Source organism: Electrophorus electricus, chromosome 8 (assembly GCF_041902795.1).
Source record: "Electrophorus electricus isolate QZ-2024a chromosome 8, ASM4190279v1, whole genome shotgun sequence".
Lineage (NCBI taxonomy): Eukaryota > Metazoa > Chordata > Actinopteri > Gymnotiformes > Gymnotidae > Electrophorus > Electrophorus electricus.
The window spans coordinates 22,846,604-22,871,794 of record NC_137504.1 but is presented as its reverse complement, the minus strand read 5'-3'; the positions used below and the strand labels follow the sequence as shown (position 1 = coordinate 22,871,794).

The 25,191-nt window shown below is 45.1% G+C and overlaps 2 protein-coding genes across 7 annotated transcripts; both read right to left on the bottom strand.

The window, feature by feature from the left end:
* Window positions 1-131: 131 nt before the first annotated feature.
* On the bottom strand, window positions 132-825 carry h2ax (H2A.X variant histone). Its single transcript, XM_026998504.3, has one exon. It carries the CDS (start codon window positions 731-733, stop codon window positions 305-307), a length of 429 nt encoding a protein of 142 aa, XP_026854305.1. The 5' UTR covers window positions 734-825; the 3' UTR covers window positions 132-304.
* A 645-nt stretch (window positions 826-1,470) lies between these two features.
* On the bottom strand, window positions 1,471-24,548 carry c2cd2l (c2cd2 like). 6 transcript variants are annotated; one of them, XM_026998479.3, is made up of 15 exons: window positions 24,167-24,548; window positions 22,967-23,411; window positions 12,899-12,994; window positions 12,666-12,785; window positions 9,713-9,826; window positions 9,009-9,122; window positions 8,607-8,709; window positions 7,891-8,023; window positions 6,661-6,725; window positions 6,281-6,402; window positions 5,616-5,778; window positions 5,168-5,281; window positions 4,799-4,932; window positions 4,032-4,269; window positions 1,471-3,626 (listed from the first exon to the last, which is right to left on the bottom strand). In XM_026998479.3, exons 2-15 carry the CDS (start codon window positions 23,324-23,326, stop codon window positions 3,376-3,378), a joined length of 2,127 nt encoding a protein of 708 aa, XP_026854280.2. In that variant the 5' UTR covers window positions 23,327-23,411; window positions 24,167-24,548; the 3' UTR covers window positions 1,471-3,375. The 6 variants fall into 6 exon arrangements, with proteins under 6 accessions (XP_026854280.2, XP_026854283.2, XP_026854282.2 ...); XM_026998482.3 differs by having other exon boundaries at window positions 4,853-4,932; XM_026998481.3 differs by having other exon boundaries at window positions 8,607-8,664.
* Window positions 24,549-25,191: the final 643 nt, after the last annotated feature.

Genomic DNA, 25,191 nt, shown 5'->3' with positions numbered 1-25,191 from the left:
CTTATAGTTTCTTTACAAAGAAGTGACAATGCCAACTATTTAACTAGCTGGCTAAGCAGCTAAAAAGCTATGAAATCCATTAAGCTAGTCTCGCAGTCCTATTAGCTTCGACAACAAAAGACGTTCAGCTCTTTTGGTCAAGTTACAGAAAACACATTTATTCAGTATCGTAGAAAAGCAGAGACATACTGAAATGGAATATGGACAATTGAAATTGCTCTCTCAGAAGACTTGGGTGGCCCTTAAAAGGGCCTTTGGGATTTTGTCTTTAGCCAGTTAGCAAGTCAAGAGTCCGAGTCCTTGTTTAATATTCTTGAGACTGTGAAGATCCCTTCTTTCCCGCCTTGCCAGAGCTTGGAGGAGCCTGGCCCGTCTTCTTGGGCAGAAGCACGGCCTGGATGTTGGGCAAGACACCACCCTGAGCGATGGTCACTCCACCGAGCAGTTTGTTCAGCTCTTCGTCGTTGCGAACAGCGAGCTGAAGATGACGAGGGATAATGCGGGTCTTCTTATTGTCTCTAGCCGCATTGCCCGCCAACTCCAGGATCTCAGCCGTGAGGTACTCGAGCACGGCAGCCAGGTACACGGGAGCGCCAGCACCTACCCGCTCAGCGTAGTTCCCTTTTCGCAGAAGGCGATGAACGCGGCCGACTGGAAACTGCAGTCCCGCACGAGAACTACGAGTCTTGGCCTTAGCGCGGGCTTTTCCTCCGGTTTTTCCTCTTCCAGACATGTTAGGATTTTTTTTTTTTCTTTCTCTTCCGCTTTCTTCCGTTAGAGAAATATAAGTGATGTAGTTCAGGAAAGTTGGTGCCGTATTTAAGGACAGGTTGGAACGGGGCTCTTCAGCCCTCCCCCAAAATCCCATTGGTCTCGTCCATCTTAAACCGTGTTCCATTGGCTTTTGTGACGAAAGGCTGACAGGATGTGAGTTCTCATTGGTTAAAATGTCTGTGCATAAACAGCGCAAACTAAAACGCCAATCAGACGATTCCTAGACCATACCACAGACTGATTGGGTGGCAAAATGTAGTTGATCTACTATTGGCCAATGCTGTCGTCAATCAAGTTTAGGCGGAAAATTCAAACCAATTAAACATACTCCCTCTGAATTTTCAGACACTGCAATCTGGCGGAAAGTTACAATCTTAAATTAGATACATAACCTAGCTAAACAAAAACGTGTAATGTTATCACCAATGATGACTAGGGGACTGTCAATGTTTTTTTTGTATTCATGTGGGAAACGTGGTTAATGTACCGCAAGAAATACCACATATGTATCCTAATTTTAATTAGTTTATTGCCAAATATTTGAACAATTATTTGATTCAAACACCTTAATCAAACCTACGAATGGTAAAAAGTACCATAGCATTCATGCTTCATTTGTTTTCTAATTGTAACATTGCTGCATTTTAGTATGTGACCCTGCAGCCTGTTTGCTGTGTTTGAAAAGAAAACAGAAAATGCATTTTCAAAAATAATTTATTCAGAATAAATTAAACATCGAAGTAACCACATAATATAAAGCTCCAAATATCTGAGAGGCATTCCTTCTCCTTAGGTGACTTACTGTTTTTTATCAGTGAGAATAACATTCAGGGTCTGATATCAATATAATGTTGGTTGGAGTTTTGAGTTAGGCTCTCAAAAGAGTACTGGATATATGGAGCAAGAGATTGATTCCAAATACAACCAAAAACTATTATTACATTGTGAATTCTACCAAGCCACTTTGACATAAATGTTCTTTTATTTAAGACAACTTCTGTGGAGAAGTTGATACAATGGAATGTGTGGTAGCAAGCCATTGTTAGGAAGAGTGGAGGAAGGGTTGAGCAGACAGTGACAACTTCACTGATCTTGGGAAGGGTTCTCACACAACCAGGTTTCAGCAGAGATCACAGCACTTAACAAGTCTGAGGTGAGCTTCAAATGCCCCCAGAGTTTCCTTTTAAATGGTAAAAGTCTCTTTAGCTGGGTCATCAGTGACTGAATTAAAGAAGAATCAAGTGATCTGATGCTTTGAATGGCTGCCATTTGAGCTTTTGTGCAGTTTTGAATATTAATGGAAGAATCAGTGTCTTCCCCCAGAACTATTATCAATATTTACACCTTTAGATTAAATCGGGTAAGGTAGACATGCAGGATAATCTGGGTTTATTGCAGCAAAGTAAACAAGATCACAATTCATTCAAGGGAAATATTATTTTCTAACTTATTGACTGGGATAGGTTCTTTCTTTGTGTGAAGAGCTGTCTTGAAAGGATTTAACATTATTGGTAGAAACCATTAAGATGTCCCCTGAGGTGTTGTTTTCATATACATGAAAACTGAAATACATTTAAACTTAACTAGATATTATTTAAAGACCCATGATTATTACACAAGTTTAAGAATAAACATAGTTAAATTTACCTTGCTAATTTCCATTCATGTAGTTCATAACTTACAACCTAAATTCACTCAAAACTTAACTGTAGGATATGCACATTATGCCTGTGTATCTGTATTTTTCTAACAAATGAATATTAAAAAAAGAAGAATGTGCCACACAAAGTAGTACCACTATTTGAAAATAAGGGCTTAATGTGTTGATCTAAACTGCTATTAACTACAGCAAAACAACAAAGCACACAACATAAGCCTCACAATAATTCACCTAATAAAGTCTCCAAGTTTGGTACCCAGTAATAATTTTGTGCCAGTGACAGTAAACAATACAGAAAATAATAAAACAGGTGAAGAAAAGCTCCCAACGGCGTAAACAATCAGATAAGGTTCCAAAGTGCAACGGGTGAAAATTAAATAAATAATTGTTAAAAAAAAAAACTTTTAAAAACCCAAAACACAGCAACATGATGCAGACATTTTTGAGAAGTATTGGCTCACGTTGCCCTCTTTTGCTGAGCTATTCGTTCAGTGTTTCTTTCTCCTCTATTTTCCAACCCACTGTTGTTCTCCCTAAACATTCCCATGAGCAGCCATTTAGAAGAAGTTTTTTGTCTTTTTTTTTTTTTTTAATTACACAGTTCAGACAATCAGTAGGTCTTTCAGGACGATCCTCCTTGGACGCCCGCCAGTCGCAGCACTCTGGCAGGGCAGCGGTGGTAGCGCGGGTTATATACGGAGGGTCCGGCCTCTGCCTGCCGGCCCCTCTCACAAAGCCAGAGCCTCCTACGGGCATTTACAGAGCGAAGACCGAACAACCCTCGCCCTCCGGGAACCGTCTCAAACGCTCCCGCTGACCCCTTGTTCATTCAACTGGCGCCCGCACCACGTCTCCTGTGCTCTCTCTCCCCCTCTTCCCCTCCCCCTCTCCACTCTCCCTCTCCTCACCGCTCTCGCTACCTCCCTCCATCCGCCGTGGCCTCAGTCGTCAGTGGCAGTCCCGCCGTTGGCCGTGCTGCTCTTGCCCTTGCTCCTAGAGGAGCGGAAGGAGAAGCGCTTGATCAGGCGGCGCGAGAAGCTGCCACCCTTCTTGCGGCTGCTGGGGGAGCAAGAGGCCATGGACGAGTCATTCCCCAGGTTACACACGTCCTCATGGGACTGGCTGAAGCTGGGCTCCTTCTGCTTGTGCCTTCGACGGAACAGCAGCTTCGTACCGCTGCGCAGGAAGCCCACTGCAAGCCATAATCAGACTCGAAGTCAGTCCCAAATGTAAAAGTATACCGAATGATTGTGTGTGTATGTGGGAGACGATGTATAGTCGATTCATTAGTCAAAGGCATGCATGTCATACAGCTGCATCTTAAAGTGTGCAATTATAGCTTCTCCAGCCCACTTGTGGCCAGGTGCAGTTAATTAGCAGCCCTTTATCTTGGTCATCCCTAATCAGTTTCTGCTGACAAGACATTATTTTGGTGTTGGACCATTCTATAGTGGCGTGGCTGTGAGTATTGAACTGGTAGCTGTTCCTGGGCCCAAGCACTGTTGCCAACCTCACTGTGGGCCGCTGGGCATAAAGGCGCAGCCAGCAGTGCTCCTCTGGTCGGAGGATCACCTACACGCGCTCTGCGCTCACCCACCTTTATGGTCTTTGAGGCTGCGGGTCTCCAGCGCTCCCGTGGAGCCCGTCTCCGACTCCACGTCATCCACGCTGGGCCGTTCGGACGCATCCGATGGTGTGGTCTCGTCCGCATCCTGGTGGGGAGTGGCCGTGTGATGGTTCAGCGCCCCTGCCGCGCAGTGCTCCCCCTGCAGGGCGGCGTCCATCGCTGCTGCGTAGCCCACTGAGAGCGGCGAGTCGTCTTCAGTGATGGGGACCTGAAGGGGTCGACAGAGGGGGGCCAGAAAACATGACTTCTGCTAACCACAACATCCGTTAAAACAGACTCTAAATGGTGAAGTTAGTTTGTTGGAGGTCAGATCTCGCTGGCATTAGGCGATCATGTTACATCCCTGTAAATTATCCCACATGGATTATGTTGCATAGCGGATAATCAAGATTACATTAGATTACAGGGACTATGTGGTGCCAGCGATTTTACATTTACTTAAAATCTGATAGTTACTAGATAAAAATATGAAGAAAGTTGTGACTGAAGTGAGGGAAAAATCATAATAAGAAAACTTTAGTCTCAGGGCTCTGTAATATTTTCAGGCATGATATATTTTATATTGTTATATACACAGAAACCATGAGAAACTGGTATATGTGAAGCCCCAGCCAAGAAGGAAATACTGAAAGTATTCTATTTAACCTAAAGAACCAGTGACAGGTCCCAGACAGGGGAATTAGGCCTGCATAAGAAGACCTGGTGACCTCACTCTACCACCTATGACTTTATCTGACCTTGGACACTCCAGAGATGATGAGGGTGCTGCGTTTGGTGGGTGTCTTCTTTACCGGCTTACTGGCTGATTCAGTCAGCTGCCGGATGGCTGTCTCTGCTACAGGGTCCAGCCCATTTGAGATGGAGCTTTCCGCTGAGATACAGAATGTGAGTGCACACGCATGCGCACACGCACACACACACACACACACGCACACGCACAGCAGGTATAAAATGGACTTTCACATTATGTTGTTGGGAAAAGAAATCGGACATTCACTGCCTCTTTCAGTAATTGCTGCTGTAACAAACACTAGCACATATTGCACACCATAGCACTTTATAAACCTCTATAAGCCTAAATAAGCAGAGTTTATTGGAGAACTGACTGCTGGGGGTAGGGGTGGGGCTGATGCTGCTTCGTCTCTGAAAGTTCTCCGTCAGCACTGTTGGCCTTTTCTCCATCACTTCCACCTTCGATGGAGACCTGGAGGGGGAGTCTCCTGCACTCACACACGCATGCACGCAAAACGCATACACAACAACCACAACACACAGGAAGAGAAAAGACCAAGAAGGGATTATATAGAGGGGTATTGAAGGTTATGGATCCTGTAAATGCTATAAATATTTACAAGTTTTTGAAACAACTGCCTTTTAGCATTTAAGCAACTTATATTTCTACAATATAAATTAGATGAAGACAGCTTCTGGCCACCATCATAATGTTTGTTGAACTCTAGCAGTTTCCTTCATTTACCTGCCTGCCAGACATTTTTTAGGTGTGCATGTACTCTCTGCTAACGCACGGATCAGAGGCCGTGCGCTGGCACCTACCCATCTTATGGTCCAGTTTTGGCCGTGACTGGATGGTGGTGACGGTGGTGACGATGGTGCCATCGGGCATGACGGTGCGGTCCACATCCACCTTCTTGGAGGGCGTGAGTGCGGGGTGGAGCGGCGCGGCGGAGCGGGCGTCGTTCAACTCCACACACTGGAGCTGTGGATAGAGGAGTTAGTTGGCAGGGACATGGCCCCGGGAAGCCTGAAAACCCAACCCACCGCATGGTTACGTCTGAAATTGCCAGCGAGCAGAGGTGGGTAACGGGACCATTAGACCGTCACATGTAGCTACTGAGTTCAGTCAGAACTGAGGCAAGTAGTCAAGACTACCAGGTCAACAGGTATAACAGGACACACTTCTGATAAATAAGTCACATGGACATTTGGAAAGTATCTTATCACAAGTCCTGTCAGTGTTACTAGACATTGACTGAAGATTATTGTAACAAAGACATAACTTCCTCATTAATACAACGAACATTTATTTTTTAAAATTCGTTTTTCTTTTACAGAAAATGTTGGTCCAATCAAAAATAAGTCATAAAGTTATATTAATTTAGGGCAAAACACATCTGTTTATGTAAAACAGAGCAGTCACATGTCTGTTGTTTCATCTGGGCAGCCTGAGAGAGGGGGCGCCATCTTTCCATGTCACTAACCTCCAAGGTGATGGTAGCTATTGGCGGCAGACCATGGCCAGGCGTGACGGACAGCCTGTGCTGTCCACTTGGACTCCTCCCAGCAAGGTCCAGAGATAAGCAGGCGTGGCCCGGCAAGAATTCTGCTCAATGGGGAGGGAGGGAGGGAGGGAAGGAGAGAGGGAGAGAGAGAGAGAGAGAGAGAGAGAGAGAGATGACTGCACCAGTGTAAAATACAAAGGTTTTCCATATAAGTACAAAGGTTTGTTTGTGTGCAAAGTGCTTCAAATGAAAGTGACAGAATAATACGGGCAACATAACTGTGTTAAAGTGTATATTAATAATTGCCTTTAATCTATCTGATATGGTCCCGATTTAGTCAAACATTATGACCAACTTACGTTCTCCTTTGCTATTGCGTTCCACAAGTCTAATTTTGAGTTCTTTGGTTTCTGGTTGCAAATCCCTAAAAAGGGAGGTGAGGAAGAGGATGAGAGAGGTGGAGAGAGGGGAAAGCAGAGAGAGAGAGAGAGAAGAGAGAAAGCTGCTACACATACAAGGATGTCTTTGCAGATAACTACACAAGCAAAATCACTGTAAAAAACGACAGAAAAAATGCTGGTTTTGTTTAAACACTACAAAATTGCATCAACTTGGCCATGGTTTGGCGATTAGGCAAGACTGAAGCACCAGGGCAGTGCAGCAAAACTCTGAACACACTGGACTGCAGTGACTCTGAACAGGGGGGTAAGCACGTACCAGAGGTGTGCTTGATTAAAGCGGGCTAATGGCCCGGCAGACGGCTACAGCAGCGTCAACGGCACCACACTTAAGCTCACATAGCTCACACTTAAGGCTAAAAGGATTAGCCGATGACCCTCTGCTCTCCTCTATTATCATGAAAGTTGTCTCCTGCAGTAGTGGGGTGGAGCTAAATAGAGTGTCAGAGGTCGTTTGGGAACAGTCAGGAGTGTTTAAGGACGTCTGGGCGGTCTGGTTTCGTTTCCTGCTGGGAAGCAAGCGCAACGCGAAGCCAACAGCCAGAGATTCCGTAGACACTGAGTGGCGTGCTGTCTCTGCCACTGTGGGATCAGGTCTCCATATCCAAACTTGCTGTTATTACATTCTGCAGTTTTCTGTGAACACTTCAGAGAGGCCAAATGCAAGACTAATGTCCAACTGCAGTCCTAGACTAAAAGGGATTTGCAATGCAGGCTCTCGACTGGTAGCCAAATTCTGTCCTGTGCGGGGCTATTTGTAGTTAAAAGCTCAATGTAGGCCAGCAAACTCTTGCTAAACCAATGAGGAGCAGCAAAGCTAGCCTGCATGATCCCCACATCAATTCGTTTCACATTGCAGTGAATACGATTATGTAGAAATCTATGAATGGTCCCATGATCAGCCCTCTTGAGGCACAACGACCTTCATAAAAGGCAGAAACTAGGCTAAAACCCTCACCCCTGAGTAGCAGTGAATTGACATGACTGATGGCGAACCATGTTCATTTTCCCTACGATAACATCCAACTGCTCTACACCGTCAACAGGGATTTGGTTTCCGCCAAGCACCCGATCCTAGCTGCGTCCGGGAACGCAGGACAACTGCTCATTGGCTCAATACGCCGCACTCACAGTGTGAGGTCCTCCGCCCAGTCCAGTGTGGTGACGGTACTCGGCGAGGTAGCCAGGAAGCGCGTCCTCTTCTCCAGAGCCGGCATGTCCAGGCTCAGTACGCAGCACAGCTCCCCAGCATGGCCCTGGCAAGCTGAGCACAAACGCCAACGTTAGGGTCATCCGTGTCACACACGTCACCCGCCTCCAGCCCCTCTTACAAACAGATGACTCGGGATAAGCTCGCACCGGACCAGCATGGGGTTTCGGTTCTTTCGTTTTGGCATTACATAATTGGTGCTGCAGCAACAAAATCTGTCTTGCTACCAACTGCCACTTCGACAAGCTGTTGAGAATGTGGCATTTACAAAAGGAAGAAAGGATGGGCTCAGGCTAATCTGTTTACAGAGGCCAGCTTTGTAAGAACCAGCTCTTTTGAAGTCAACTGTCTATAGGCGAGTGATTCATCTGAAAGATGAGGTCACAGCATGCGAGGCGTAGGGTGGACCAAAATACCATGTCAGCACCTAGGAAACACACTGTCTCTGGCATAAACACTTCATAAATGAACAGCTGCCTCCATAGTAAATGCAATAAATTAAAGACACCAGGCTGCAGGCAGAATCAGCCCTTTATTATTCAGAGGAAATGTGCGTTATGACACAGGAATGAAAAGGAAGTACTAACTTGTATCAAGTAGATTTGCTGGTGTGTAGTGGCTGGAAGGGTGGCTATACCTTTGCTAACGCCGGACGCTTTGAGTTGGCGCACCAGGAGACGTCTGACAGCACTGACCTGCTGGGGAGAGTTCTGCCTCAGCTCAGGTTTTTCTCTGGGAAACTGCAAGGTTTGGAGGGCAAAAAACTAAATTTCACAGCACACCATGCTGCAGATCGTCATGGTAATCAGCTTGTATTTTTCCCCCGGCTAAGCGAGCGCAGTTTAATAGCTGTTACGTTTGGTGCAGAGGGAGCTTGACAGTCTGTCAGCTAAGCATATCAGCCCATCTGACAACCATGTCAGATAGGATGCTGATGATCTGTATGTGTGCGTGTGTGTGTGTGTGTGTGTGTGTGTGTGTATGCGTGCGTTTACAAGTGTGTGCCTATGCATTTGTGCGCATGCGTGTGAGTTCTTACAGCAGGGCTGGAGACACAAGCTCTCAGGTTGAGGATCATGGCAGGCTGTGTGGCATACAAGGCGTCCTCCACTAGCTTCGCAATCATGTCCACGTCCACCTCTGACTCAGAGTTCTGCGTGTGCCCGCACGTGCGCGCACACACACACACACACACACACACGCGTACACACACACGTGCGCACACACACACGCGCGCACACACACGCGCGCGCACACACATGCGCGCGCACACACACACACACACACAGCATCAATAACTACAACAAACACATCAGCAACAAAAGATGCGTCAGCCTCTGTAGGAGCAGTGAGGCTTTACTGCATTACTGCATTTACTGCACATTACTGCATTGACTGCATTTCAAGACCAGAAGGAAGTGAACAAGCCCTCTGTTAACAACCCCGGCCCAATAGATTTTCTCCATAAATCATTCTGATCAATATGGCTGCAGGAATGCAGTCCCTGGCTCTCACAGCATTGCACATTGCTCTCACAGCATTTTTCGTCTTCTGACACACCTTATTCCAATCATCAGTGCATCAAGCCCATCAAACTGCGACGTCAACCTTTCAGACGGGACTTGGGACAACGACATCGGATCAACATAACCCATTTTCTACAGATACAATGTAAATGTATTGCAAGCTGCTGCTTAGCTCAGGTGGCCCTGCCTACCCATCACCCCCTGTCACGCCTCTCACCTCTCTGTGCACTCTCTGCCGTGGGGTCATGGTCATGGAGAGCAGGGGCTGCTGGGAAAAGGTCCAGGACACAAGCAGACCTTCCTCCTCCACCTCTTCCAGACAGACCTGCAACTGCAACAGTGCCCCAACCACCCCCCCACACACACACACGCACGCACATTCATCCCAGGTTTTTACAACCATAGCAATTAGCTAGCATTAGCATTTAGCTCATACGCAAAGCAAAAAGTAGCATAAGCTACCACATGATGGCAACAGCAAGTGTATCTAGTAGTAAATACTGGTATGCTGAATCTGGAAGAGTGATATATTTATCTGTTGTGGAGTCATGGTAAAGTATGAGGAGGCACTTCGAGGATATGACATTTTATATATATTCGGCAGTCTGAAGTAGTGATCAACCAATTATCGGCCACTGATAATCATAGCTGATATTCAGCATTTGCCTGGTTATAGGAATAGGCACTTGAGCTTGTTTCCTACTGATAAAAGTTTGGGGTTTTTTTGGTTTTCTGAAATGCATGCACATATCTGACACAAGAATAATATAAAACCACACTTCTGTAGTCTGGCCCAATATCCCACCCACAGTGTCATTGAATTACTTGAAATGTGGATGACACATCAAGTAGAACACACAAACACTTCTGTAGTCCATGTCCCACCCGCAGCACTAATGGATTGGTGGTAAAACCAACCGACTCCTCAGTAGTTTGTCTCTATATCCCACCCACAGTGCTGCTGGATTGTGGAGCACCCGTCATATAAACCCAGTAAAATGTGTTTTGGCGTTGGTAATAAACACTGCAATGAAGCAGAACACTTATGCATTTATGTCAAGGTTGAACAAATCAGTTGGCAAAAAGCGCAATGCCTTTCCACACATTCACTCTCGCACACACCCTGAGGTGATGGCTGTTGTCTGGATACTTTTTGCAGTTTTTGTTCTGATGCACAAATATTTTCCAGCCAAGCGCTTGGTCAGAGTGAGGTTTCTGTGCATGGGAGAAAACACAGTGTATGGGACTATTCTGCTTCTATAGTAGTTTGTACAACTTTCAGAATATGTGCTCATTTTGCACCAGAAGCGCAGTGTCCAGTGCAACAAGCCACAGCTACTTTGCAAGCCTTGTTATCTCATACTGGATGTGAGTCACCATGGTAAACCTTTAAAATGTTTATAAGTTACTATTTTTACAAACTTTATACTGTCTACACTGCAAAGCACATTTTAATGTTCTAATATGAAACATCATGTTAATTTAATGTGAGTTGTGAGTGCAAGTTGTGTTCTTGGACATTTTCACATTACAAATCTAAAATTTATGGTATATAATCAGCCCTAAGTATCCTCAGTGTCCTTGATAGTGGCCCTGAAAAAAAACATATCAGTCAACCCCTGGCCCAAAGCCATGATGCTGTTATGGGATGCCCCAGAATCCACCAGTTTTTTTTCGAACAAAATAACTGGTTCTTGAACAGGTTCTGTTCAGACTTCTGCAGAGTTATCAGTTAAGTCATCAGTGAGCATATAATGGCACCATTACTGAATTCCACTTGGGAATAAGGGTCACTGCATAAAAGCACAGAGTGAAAGCACATCCTTTTTTCCCTGTTTTCGCACAAATGTATTTTCCAAAAATCTTCCAGGGTGAACTATGCTACTTGGGAGTGCTCTAATTATAATCTCACTACTATATTCCATGGAGTGTGCTGGTAGCTCGCCAATTAGCTGCTGACATTCCTGACAAATGCCATGTGCACACCCCAACTGTATTTACATGTCTGGAGGAGCTGGGCCTTTCTAGTGCACTGAGACCTCACATTTCTGACTGATCCCCCTCACACTAAACCTTGCATTTCTCACTGATCCCCCTCACATTAAACCTCGCATTTCTCACTGATCCCGCTCACACTAAACCTCGCATTTCTCACTGATCCCGCTCACACTAAACCTCGCATTTCTCACTGATCCCGCTCACACTAAACCTCGCATTTCTCACTGATCCCGCTCACACTAAACCTCACATTTCTCACTGATTCCGCTCACATTAAACCTCGCATTTCTCACTGATCCCGCTCACACTAAACCTCGCATTTCTCACTGATCCCGCTCACACTAAACCTCGCATTTCTGACTGATCCCGCTCACACTAAACCTCACATTTCTCACTGATTCCGCTCACATTAAACCTCGCATTTCTTGCTAATCCCCCACACACCAAGCCTCGCATTTCTCAGTGATTCCCCTCGACACTGAAGAGTACAATTGCAGCACTCACCACTGTCCTCCCCGTCCTAACCACCTGGCCCTCCAAATGGAGGTACACATCACAGGGGATCCAACATACATCTTGACACCGTGAACTCCATGAAGTCCCGTCCCCACGGTCGCATGAAGACTACATTAAATTATTGAGGCAGTACAAGGAGAGCTTGTGTAAATGGACACTGTAGGCACTCTTCCAACAAGGCAAGGTTTCTAAGGCTTCACTTGGGCCAACAGACACATCAGATATTTGCAGCATATCTGATTTCATCTCGTGCTTCACGTCGCTGTGGCGATCCATATAGACTCCTCGCCAGTGCCTTGACAAGCACGCGTGTCATCTTTGAAGTGGTCCATCAAGATGAAGGAGACCAGCGGGAAGGCTTCATGCAGTGAAAAAACGGATTTAAATACTAATTTGATGCGACTGTACTGTCCAGTGATAGTCTTAAGACCCATCCAGCTGGAAACATGATCTTGGAATTATGATGCTATTAATGTTGTTACCATTACTACTGCCGCTACACTGTATTATACAAACAGATCATTCAGCTTTCAAAAGGCAAATCAAAGATTAGTTCTTGGCTGAGCTTGGGAATCCTGCTCACTGATGTTTGAGTATGCAACTACACACATATGCAAAGTCCTGAATCCAGTACCATTTCATTTGTAGGTTTTTACCTGAGCCTGCATGGGCTCCATGGTAACCTGGTATGTATCCATGGAGACCGCTGCTGGTGACTGCTGAGTGACAGTCACGGGGAATGTTACCGTGTCAACCGAACAGTTGCACTGCAGAACCTGGGAGGAGAAGATGGTAAGATTCATAGCCAAAAGAAACCCCCAAAAAACCCAAAACCTCACCCTGAGCTTTAGTCAATATAGAGAATACGTAACACAATACCATGCCTTACCATGCTGTGTGCTGATTGGTCTGTGCAGGTCACATGGTTGATGGCCGCAGAGGTAGGCAGCTGGAGTCTATCGTCGAAAGCGATTTGAATTGAGCTCTGCGGAGAGACAGAGAGAGAAAGAGACAGCGAGTTCGCCCGCTAGAAAGATGCTTGCATTGCTGTGAGCCTATAACTGCAAACCCCTGCCATCTGGCTGCTCTGCTGTCAGCAGGAGGAATATAAACACACTCTAAAATATCTATTTATGCACAGGGACTGTAACTGTTCATATGAACTGACATACATACAAAAACATACTGAGCTACTTTGGAAGAACAAAACACCATTTGTCAGTGAACAGCAAGAATTAATGCTGAATTCAGACAGTGAGCACTGTTCCCATTAGCTTTTAAAAGGGGGGGAAAAAAAACAAGCATCCTTCACTTTTGGTTATTAGCCACTCTCTCCAGCAACACACTCAACATCTGAACAAGCCATTACATAAAGAACTCTGATCACGTGCTGCAGAAAAACAAACAAATAAACAAACACTGCCTTCAGTGCTGTAACAGCCAGTGATGATGTGATGTGAGTTGCTGGTAACCCTGGCTGGAGGAAGAATGTGGCTCACCTGCAGATTTCCTCATCGCCCTACTTGATGTGCTGACAGACATATATATCATATTTCTGAGTGTTTAAAGGCATAGCTTCTGAAAAAGAAATAATTTTTAAAAAGACCTGGTAGATACATAATCTGTAAGTAAATATAGAAACATTCTAGAAGTACAGTAGATCATGTCGGTATATCAAATGCATGTTCATGATACTGTGATTTCAGGAGGGACAATCTCCTAGATGATGTAATCATAAACAGAGCATGGGAACTATGAAGTCTTGCAGAGGGAGAACCAGAAAGTATGTGAGGGGTTTGAGATGTCAAATATCATAATCCATAATTCATAATTGCTTCTCTCTGTGTATGCGCCAAAGGGTCTGGTAAACGTATTTGACCAGGCAGTGTTGAACTGTCTTATAATCAGAGTACAGAGGTTGTGGGGGCGGGGCGCAAATCCCCCATCGCCAAGGCATAGGTTCATCATCATTCTCCAGCTGTGTGCACATGATTTCTGAATGTGATGCTTGGGCTGGAGGTGGCACACTTGCACAGGGCGGTCGGCGCTCCGGCAGCGGGCATGTAGGGCGTAAATCAGGCAGGAGCAGAGCGCTTGCGACTTCAATCACGGTTAGCTACAGACGTTAAGGCCCAAACTGTGACACCTGCCCTCCTGCTCCAGGTCCCTGTGCACCCTCATATCCCTTCTTTGAAAACCTTTAGATTTCACACCAACACAAAAATGACTTCAGCCCATACCAGGACCAGGACCTTTAAAGAAGAAATGCTTAGTAGTTCAAAAGAAGGGCTGCTTTTAACCCTAAATCATCCTTACAAGATAGAGCCAGTACACAGCTGCAGGTCGTGCCCAAGTATAGCTCTTTTGCATGAACCTGCCGCATTTCCATCAAGGGTTTGCATGGCAGCCACTGAGTCATTCCTCCCTTTAATTTGCCAAGCCCATCCAGCCAGTTGCCACAAACGGCCAGAATGAGATCAAAGAAATGCTGTTTTGAGATATATATATTTTTTCATTTCTGTACGCTGTTAAAGGCAGAGTCTGGATTCACATTTGAACGGGTCTGTGAGCACTGCAGAGCTTGACTCTGCTATGCACCGAGACTGGTTCAAACATAAACATTATTGCCGAGACCCAGAATCTGATCGTGTGACCATGGAGGATAGTGATTTTGTGGAATTATGTGGAATGTTGCTGGACTACAACATGTTATAGTGACAGCTATGGGTGAGGGGTTTGGGTTTGGGTGTGTGTGTGCGCGTGTGTGTGTGCGTGCGCGTGTGTGTCATTGAACATATGTGGAATGTAGCAGAACTGAAAAACTGAAACACATTACAGAACATAGTGACAGCTAGTGACTGTGCATGTGTGTGGATGAGGAATGTGTGTGAGTGTATGCATAAGTGTGAATGTTTGCGTGAGATGGTACTGATTCTAGCGACTCTGATATCATGTGAATTTATAATGTCACTCCCCTTCTGATGTCCTCAAACACCCAACCAGCTTCCAATCAACCAGAAGTACGCTGAAGTCAAAAAACCCACAAAAAAGAGAGAGATTTTCCAGCATACCATGGGTCATTTTTAAAAAGAACTACGGAGGTAGATCCATCAGAATGAAAGGCGAGAGAGTGGCGTGTGGGCACACTAACGGCAGCCTTCCCCTGGGTCTGGCCTCTAGCACCCAGCTGTCTACAGCTTAGACCTCCGGGAAGATATCGGCGTTTCATGCCGAGAGCTCAGCCTCGACAGGTCTCCTTCTGCTATTCCCCTACTTGTTATTCTAATTCCAAGAGCAGATGTGGGATCGCGTCGGGCAAGAATGTTAAAGGAAGAAAGTCCTTAAAATGGCATTCCCCCGCAATACTGTGAACAGGAACACAAACAACTTCAGCGGAGAAAGGAGGAGAATGACGTTCTAGTTTGTGAAATACAAACTGTTGTGGGTGCAGTTTAATTACCCGAGGCATGCACTGTCAGGAAAAGGAGGCATGATCATGAAACAGATACGGACAGAGGTGAGAGAGAGGATGAGCATGAGTGAAAGAGCGAAAGAGAGGGATGAAAGTGACAGGGAGAGGGAGAGAGAGGATAAAAAGAGAGAAAGGCAGGGAAAGAGAAAGAAAAGTAGAGAAAGGCCGATCAAGATGGAGAAACCGCTGACTTTGAACCCATAGTCATTCTCTGTACATGTATCTAGGTTGCCACCAACATGAGGAGACAGTCTGGACACTGGAGGCAGGTTAATGGGCTTCTCTCTCTCACTCTCTCACTCTCACGCAGACGCACGCACGCACACACACACAACTACTCCCATGGATCAAGCCATGCTAGTATTGATCAGTCAGACACTAACAGATAATCCCAATGACAGCAGGGTACAAAGCTCAGATGTATGGTAACAGAAGTGGGGTGCTGGCCTATTCCCCTCCCTTTCTCAAGCCAACATGGGTTTGCTGTTTCTATGTGCATCTTGAGCCTTTACTATGTGTGTGTGGTGCTGCTAGCGACTTATTTGAGGACCACCAGCTAAGCTGTCTTTACATTTTGAGAGTTGCTCAAAGATAAAATAAATCTTGGACTGTCCTGTGCTCTGAAATCCGCTAAACATTTCCACGCAGGCCACCTGTGTTAACCAATCAGGAAACATCCTACACGGAGGTGGGGCTCACTGGCTGTCAGTTATCATGCACATGCATGTAGCACAAGAACTGTGAAATATGACATGGATGGAAGGGGTGGGAGGGATAAATGTCAGGGTATTTTGGGCCGATATCCTACACAAGAATGATGCTCCTTTCGCACTGCCTGCACTGTGAACCCCTGCTCCCCAGGACGACATCTGCGCAATGCAAATTCCGCATGGCTTGAGGAGTGTTAGGTGAACAACATGCAGTGCTAACTCACCCCAGGAGTGCAGTGCTAACTCACACACACCCCAGGAGCATGGAACATTCGTCAGAGCGTGGACATGCAGGCAGTTCCTGCAGGGTGAAAGAGCTTTGGATTGCTTGGATTGCAGGGAGGGGCGTGTGGTCCCAGGGAGACAGGACGCAGGATCACGTGCAGCAGCTGGGTTAGGGGACGCATCTGCGGAGCTATTTGCTAATGCCCGCTATTCGGCCGTCATGTGACTAATGAACTCAATATCTCCTCTAGGTGATGGAATGAGCCACATTACCACGCAGGGTGGGCACCTTTCCAACAAGCCAAATCCGAACACTCCTGTTCCAATACACTCACCACTATGTCTTCCACCTGTACTTAGTATCTCACTTTGCCTGCCAACTGTTCTTAGATTGTCAGTGGATGGGGGAAGTGAGGAGTAATAAACAACCTGACCAATATGATTGCAAATGTAAGGCAGGATACATAATCTGATTATGTAATGATAATATTTTTTAAAATGAAGTGTGTATAGTATAGTGTGTGTAGAATATTTGTAATAATTTATTCTACAAGCTGTGTGTGTTAAACATTTGCATCTGCAGATATGAGTCACTACATAATCCCAAATATGCCATGCAGTAGCCTGAAAACTGTGCATGAATATGCATACAAATGAGTTTTTGCCGAAAGGTCAAAACAAACTTGCCTCATTAGTTGATGACTGATTTACAATGAAAAGCTGAATGCAAGTGCTTACCTGCAGATTGGCCTGGGCAGATACTAGCCTGGGGAAAGTGTGTGTAGGCTATGGCACATAATTAAGCTTTGATGCTATGCCAGCATTTGCATTTTTGTGTGCATGTGTTTATCAGCACTCAATGAATCTTTCCGGTGAATGAATACCAGCTAAACAGATCCTTTCTGCTAAATCCTTGGATTGCTAGGTGTGGCTGGCTGTGCCCTGAAGCAGTGAAAGATGTAAAACACTTAAAAAATACAATTAGCAGTTCCTTTCAATTCTCAAAGATTTCAACTGTACTTTTGCTATATGTCTGTCCATAAGTGAATATTACATTTATAGACAGCAATTCTTATAGCTTCTGTGTGCATGGGGAACCCCCTACCCCAAAAGTGTGACAAACCCCAATAGTGTTTGATTGCTATATAGACTGGCAGGGCTACTGTTAACAGGTGTTAAAAGCTGGTGGGAACTTTTAAATTGCCTTCTTGGAGAAGGCTCCATAGGTATGGTATGCCTGTGTTTCCTGTGTCTTTTTTTCCCCTTTGTCCAAGTAGTCCAAAGTTGCACCCAAGTGTACTGCAGCTCTCTTCACTTTCCATTGGGCTACATTTTTATCATCTATCATTTTTATTATTATTTCTTAAACTGGTGGGACATTTTAAAGAAATGGCATTCTTGGAGAAGGATCTACAGCTATGGGGGAGATATGGTTGATGCTTTTGTGTATCTGTATTTGTTTTTTTGTCCTCTGTGTGTTTCTACGTTCTTGCCATTTCATTTTAATAAAGCAACTTACGGCAATTTTGCTTTTCATCCACACATCTTCAACAAGTACGCAAACTGAGGGCGAATCTCTCAACTGTATACAGTGAAGACAACACTACTTCTATGTTGAATTAAACACACCTACTTCACAAGTAGTTAATTATTAGCATCATTATCTTTAATTATCTAGGTAGATCGCCTGTGTGTTGTATATATTACAGACTTGATAGAGAGGCTTGACTGGTGAATGTGTAGACAGGGAAGGAGATAATGAGTCTCCCTCACTGCCTGCCTCCCTCCCTGTACCCTGGCCAGTCCCCCCCCAAACCCACTCCCTTCCTCCAGGGGTAACCTGAATAAACCGCTTCTGGGTGTGGAATTGAATGGAGAAGATTAACTGGTGGTAAAACTCTCCATTCCAACTTCTTCACAGGAAGCCACAGAGAGTTGGTTCTCAGTGTGTGCAAGAGAGATCAGGGGCCAAGGCCCAACGCCACCACCACCAACTGGAGGACGCTTTCGTTGTAAGGCAATGCTGCTTTCACTGCCCATGACTTACACTCACACTCACACACTGACCTCTTCACCCCCTCTAACTGTCACTCCTCAGAAACTCACAGTGGTTGTGTGTCGGGAGCAAGAGGAATAATACTAAAACAGCTGAGATGGTGCCTACTTTCTCTTACATTCTTTCCTTCTCGTTTCACTTGTCTTGCTTGTCTCTACTAAATATAAAGTGGCAGGAAACAATAGATTTCTAGTCCCCCTAAACAACTATGTCTTTCTACGCACAAAGCAAATGGAGTTTTCACTTTGTTTGCCAAAACAATATCCCTAACCAGATGAACAGGTCCATGTCTTTCACTTTCTCTATTCCACCTGTCTACCTGCTCTCTCTCCCTCAGCCTTCCTAACTCTCACATACACACAAGCACATACACACTATCAAAAGGTGGTCACCATAGCTGAGGAAAGAGCCTGGTGTCAGTTTTCTTGTAGCTATGCCAACAGATGGGTTGCCATGTGTTAAGGGGGCCAGGCATGCCATAGTTTAAGCTATCATTTTTCACTCATAAAGAAGTGCACACACATGCACGCACGTGCACACACGCGCACACACGCACACGCACACACACGCACACACGCACACACACGCACACACACGCACACACACGCACACACACGCACACACACGCACACACACGCACACACACGCACACACACGCACACACACACACACACACACACACACACACACACACACACACACAATCCCACTAGCAGGTTTTTCAGGTCAGGTGTTTGGGGGTTTCCAACCAAAAGGAGGCTATACGTAGCGATATATATGGCATCGCCTAGAGTCCCAGGTCATTTCAGATGCCACCCATTATGTTCGCATCAACATAGCGACAGCATGAGCCACAGCAGGACTTTTTCATTGCCACATTTGCAACGCACAAATCAGTATCCACGAGAGCAAAGTTGTTCTTGGGACCCCTGGGGGTCAAACAAACAACCAAAACAATGACTCTGAACCAGACCTAATGTGGATCGATGTGATTATGACGCAGAGTTTAGGTGTGTCCTGCACACTGTTTTCCAAAAGCATCATAGTGTTAAATGCCTTAAATGAAAGAGTTCTCAGTGCAATACTTGCTCCACCATTTAAAGATGCTAGGTGCTAGGATACCTTTGGGAGACCCAGCCCAGCAGTCCGAATAGCAGTACCACTGTCATATGGATACACCTCTCAGCATGGTTCCTCTGCTATTCCATATACATGGCTGGAGCCAAAAGACTTCAGCAGGATGTAGCATCCAGGTCCCACAGAGAGAGAGAGAGAGAGAGAGAGAGAGAGAGAGAGAGAGATACAGGAAAAGAAGGCTGAAGCTTATAGTGGACTAATCTGAGGAGATCTTACATGTTGCTCCTGCATGGAGACATGAAAATAGGAGTCTTTTGTCCTACAATTGAGAACAGACTGCAGATCAGAGCTTCCAAAATAGGAACCTCTCCTTGAAATGATGCAACAAACACAGAGGAGGAATAAACACTAAGGGACAGTCCATCATATAGCATCATCAGTGTTTAGCACAAGAGAAACAAGAGGAGGATATTCAACCATGCACAGGAGTGGAGGAAAAAGGTAGCAAAAATAGGCTCTAATGGTCCAGACAGGAGATCCTGTCTCAATCCTGTCTCAAATCTCAGCAAATGCAACGCTGGCTTCTTCAATAGCCTTTCCCCTCAGCTGAAAATAGGCTAAGGGCGATCAACTAAGTTACTCATTCAAAACCTTTACCCATTTACTCTGAAAGAAACTGTCACTTCAAGTTAGGTGGGGGGAGAGCCTCATTTTCAGAAGGTTATTTAGTAACAAAGTGAATTCTTATTGGGACAGCTTTTCCAGGCTACAGCCTATTGCATTTGCCAGTGGAGCATTTCATCCTGGCAATGCAACTGTTCTTGCAATAACCAGGGAACATATCTGCAAGAGAGGGGGGTTCTGAGAAATAAGGTCGGGGACCTGGCAATGGTGTGCAATGTTGTGCCAGACTAACATGGTACAATACTGCTCTCCATCTTAAAGTCACAGTTCTCCACCCACCAAAAAAACCCAATTGAATTCACAGACTTTTACACTCATGCCAAAAGGAACCTGTCAGAAAAGTCTGGAGTCCAATCATTTGCTTTTGTGATTGTGCTTTGAACGCTGCATGCAGAAACATCAACATGAAGGAAATACAAAAAAAGGATTAGAGGAATAGTCTAAAAAGGATTAGAGGAATAGGAACAATTTGGTAATTAACCATATTTGGAGGTTTGTCTGCCTTTGATGCTTTGCAACAGACGTTTTGTGCCATTAGTTTATGTCGTTGCCTTCCTGTTATAGTTTACAGAGCCTGACAATTTCATGTCGATCACGGTTATATTACCTACAGTACAGATACTGGCCAAAGATTGAAGGAGGAATTGTACAGTAATGTAGGTGTGACTTATAATAACAGCTCAATGTATGATGATTTCAGCCTGCAGTATGCACTATGCTGACTGATAATGCTCCTTCAGTGCAAAACTATAGTAGCAGTATTTGGACATCAGGTGTGTCCTGGCAGATCGACTCAATTTAGCACAAGTGGAAAACTGTGTGAAGATGATTTTCACCAAACTATAGTGCTGATGAACAGCTGAGCCCTTCATGTTTTAAATACCTTAAATGAGCACAGCTTTGCTTGGTTGTCTTGCGGTCACACGAGAGGCTCTTCCATTAAGAAAAAACCTGACTCCACAAACAGCACAGTCCATGACATGTTGCAGAATCTTGTGCAGCGATCGTCAAAAGAGGGGGGAAAAAAACAAAAAAACAAACAACAACAACAAAGATGCTGTTTTGGTACTTGTCTCCCGCACACTGCTTCAGTTCATCTGCAGGTCCTGGGAATGGCTTTTTGCTTCCTCGCCTTTTCCCTGCTGTGGAGAAACTGCGGAGGCATCGGACCTGCAGTGCCACATGCCCTCCGCACTCTTCCCTTTGACAGCCTGATAAAATAACTAGGTTGTTGAACTGGCACAACTATCGGCTGGAGACCTTGAGACAGAAACAGGGTGAAAGAAGACACTGTGAGTAGGAATATCTCCCCTAGCTATCTGGCGAAAGCTTCACCACAGGGAGGCCATCAGCGCTCAAGTCAGCCAAAACGCCTTCAGATGTCATGGAATGTGGACCAGAACGTCACGCATTTTAATGACTGCAAAGGGAGGCAGGTAGACGGACAGTGGAAATTCTCAACATGCCGACGTTCGTGTCCATGTGTCATCTGCATGACTGCAGAGATGGCTATTTCTCGCAAAGATCATAGGGACACGATGGGTCGCTGACGACACTGTAGTGTGAAAGGCTTTTTGAAATTCCCAAACAGGGGAGGCCATTTTCCCATTTTTTGCCAGACACTGCTTGATACGCATAAAAGATTAAAGTAAGGGTGTGGTCACTACCAAGGGTCTTCTTTCTCCCCCTGTGGAGGGGGTGTTTGGGGAGGTGAGTGGGGCTCAGCTTGACCCGCTTTAAACTCACCCACCACACTGAAAATGAGTCGAGAACAAGTCAAAAGAGCAAAGGAGGGAGAGAACAGGGGAGAGAGGACATCACTCACTCACTCATCCTGTGCCCAGAGGGAAGTCTATGGCATGGAGCTTTGACACCCACACAGAGGACCTTTTAGACATGCCAGCCATCTCACACTATTGACCAGTCTGAAGGAATGGGCTGAGTGCTGGTAGTGGTTGCCCTTTTTATACTGACCTGAGATCAGTTTCAATGGCAGTCCATGTAATCTGTAAGGATATGAATCATAAAAATGGGAAGCTGGTCTCAGATCTGTTCAAAAAGGCATCATCCACTCTGGACCATCTGGAGCATTAAGAATAAAGGGGATGTTTCCCCCTTTGGTGGAAGGAGTCAAAGACTTCACAGCTTGCTCATGGCAGCTGCCATATTAAAATTAAATACACATGCTACAAACATCTGTGAGGTATTGACAGTGTTATTAGCAGGAATTACACTGCATAACAAATTAAACAAAGTCTGTGATAGCCAGAATTAACATTTTGAATCTGAAAGAGTGACTACGAAATCCATTAAATATGCAGATTCCATGAATTGAAAGAATTTAGATAAATTGGCATGCATATAAATATACCACATGAAATAGGCCTCATGAGATATAACGTGGTTGAGACAGAGAGAGACAGAGAGAGAGCGTGTAAGAGAGAGAGAAGCGTTATAACTCCTGCATTTCCTGAGACTCAAACTCCCACACAGTGACTAACGAATAACCCTGCCTCACACATTGCTCGCCTACATTCTCTCTGAAACAAGCTCTATAAATACCTTCATCCATGTATAAATAGGTGTGTATAAGGATGTGGACACACACATACAAATTTGTGCCCAAAAAATTAGGACATATGTTAATACACTTTCATTCTTCAAGAACCACGCACAACAACCTATAATCACTAGCGTTTAAACACACAATAGTGCTGTGCAGTGTTAACTCACCCCTTGTCTACAGCCTTGCTCGTTGAGTGCTCTCACCCACGCTCTCTGCCAGTGCTCCCTGAAGGACTTGAACGCGAAAAGTGAGGAGAGCAGCCCTTTGACCCCGGCCTGCGTGCCACTTCCCGCGCAGTCACGGCCCAGCCGGAGCCTCAGCAGAGATCCCCATACTCCACCTGTCAGCGTCTGGTGGGTGAGGCTGAGCGGCAGCTGCCATGTGGCCTCTGTGCTGCCCTGGACCACGGCACCTCTCCGGGGCCTCAGCAACGCCAGTGAGAACTGGACGAGCCAGGCTAGCACGACCACCAGCGAGACACAGAAGAGAGCCACCAGAAGCAACCAGCTGGCGTACTGGAAATCCATCGTCTCCCCCTCTCCCCCCACCCCTGGATCACTCCGGCCACATTTTTACGACCACCTGGAAATTCTAATTCATGGAAGTGAGACTCTGTGGATAGAATAAAGAGTGTGTAATTGAGAAAATTCCCAAGAAAAAAAAAAACTGGAGTAAATTCAATGTTTTGTTAGAATTTTGCTGGATTGAAAGCTAGAGTGGGTGGATGAGAGAATGACTAAAATGGAAACACCAGATACAGAATACCATGTTACCGTGACTTATAAGAAATAATAATACATGATCTAATCTATTACAAAACAAAAAGAAAAGAAGTCAGTAAATTGGACAAATACAGGTAACATTTATGCTCAGTAAACAAGAAACTTCTAATAAACTTATTCAAGGAAATGGTCGCTTGATATAAATTGGGTTGACAGATCGCCACATCTGAGGAGATACAGCTCACTTCTCATGTCATTCACCCAGAGGCAAGTGTCAGTTAGTTTCGTGCGTTTCGCTAACATTTGGCAACTCCCGGTTGCGGCGTTAGCCAGCTAGCTATCTTACATTACATCAACATTTGCCAACTGTGTGTCTGGATGCAGTAACGCTACGTAGGTTGGCGTGGCGTAGCGTTCAGCTAGCCAGCTACCCAGATACCCATCCGTATTAAAAAGATGCATTTAACGATTTTTTTTTATAAAGGTGTAACTTACGTCAGGTGTTTTAGCTACACTTAAGCGTGCTGATTCATTTACTGATGTCTACAACTATGGGTTAGCCAATTAACGTTAGACAAGCTAGCTAGCTACATCAAGCGTAAACAAGGTGACAGGAATGAGCTTGAAAAATAAATGTACAATTACCTCTTTACCGAAGGATATGACAAGTAAAGACAGTGGTCTTCAGAATATCCAACAGCAACACACCAGTACGCCACTAACGGAACCTATCCAGCTAGTAACTAAGGTTACTGACAACTAGCCCCCAGGGCTAACCACAGCTATTTTCGCTCGTAGTCCCAATGGTTAGTTGCGTGTTTTCTGGTTCATGGTAGTTTTTTTCCTTACATGCATCTCCTCTATGCAAGCAAGCGTTGGACCAGAGCTTTTCATCCACGTTGCCGTCTTCTGTTCACTCAGAAACATTTGTTTATGTCCACATCCGAGCTACATAAGGTCTGCCGTAGCAGTGGACGTGTCCCCCTCCCACCAATTCTCTCCTGAACAAAGTCAGCGTGCGCGAGAACGGGAGAACTGTCAAATCGCGGCACAAATAGCGCGCGCACGTGTAGCGTGCGTGTAAAAGAATATGTGCCGGGGTTTTTTTCTCGGACACGCGCATTACTTTAGCTCTGCCCAAACGTCTTTTTTTTTTTCACCGGCGTCTCCGCGTTAATTGTGTCAAGGACACCATGTCAAGGCACGTTACAAGTTAAGAAGCGGATAATCGACGATGACTAAAAACCCACTAACGTTCCCAATTATCAGGGGTTAATAGTGCGACTCATTTACAAAACATTCGGAGGTTTTCGAAATGTAGGCCCATAGATAGTAACTGACATTAAAGAATATATTGCAATTATTCGCTGGAAATAAGAAAGCAAACGATACATGAAATTGATTAATTTCATTTATTATTGATAAACGTGTATTTTTTGCAGCTGTATGCGTCAACGTGAGCAAGGAGTTTGGAATACAGTCGCTAGAGCGACGCCTCTGAAAGAAAGAAATTTAGCTAGCAGTAAGTCATGTAAGATGTGCAACTCCTAGAAGCTGAACGCTCCATTTAACTGATTGTGTTGTGTATGTCTAGAACGAATATTAGGACAAAAATAAAGAGCGTGTTTCCATAAAGTTTAATTTAAATTCAAAACGTATTCATAAATGTT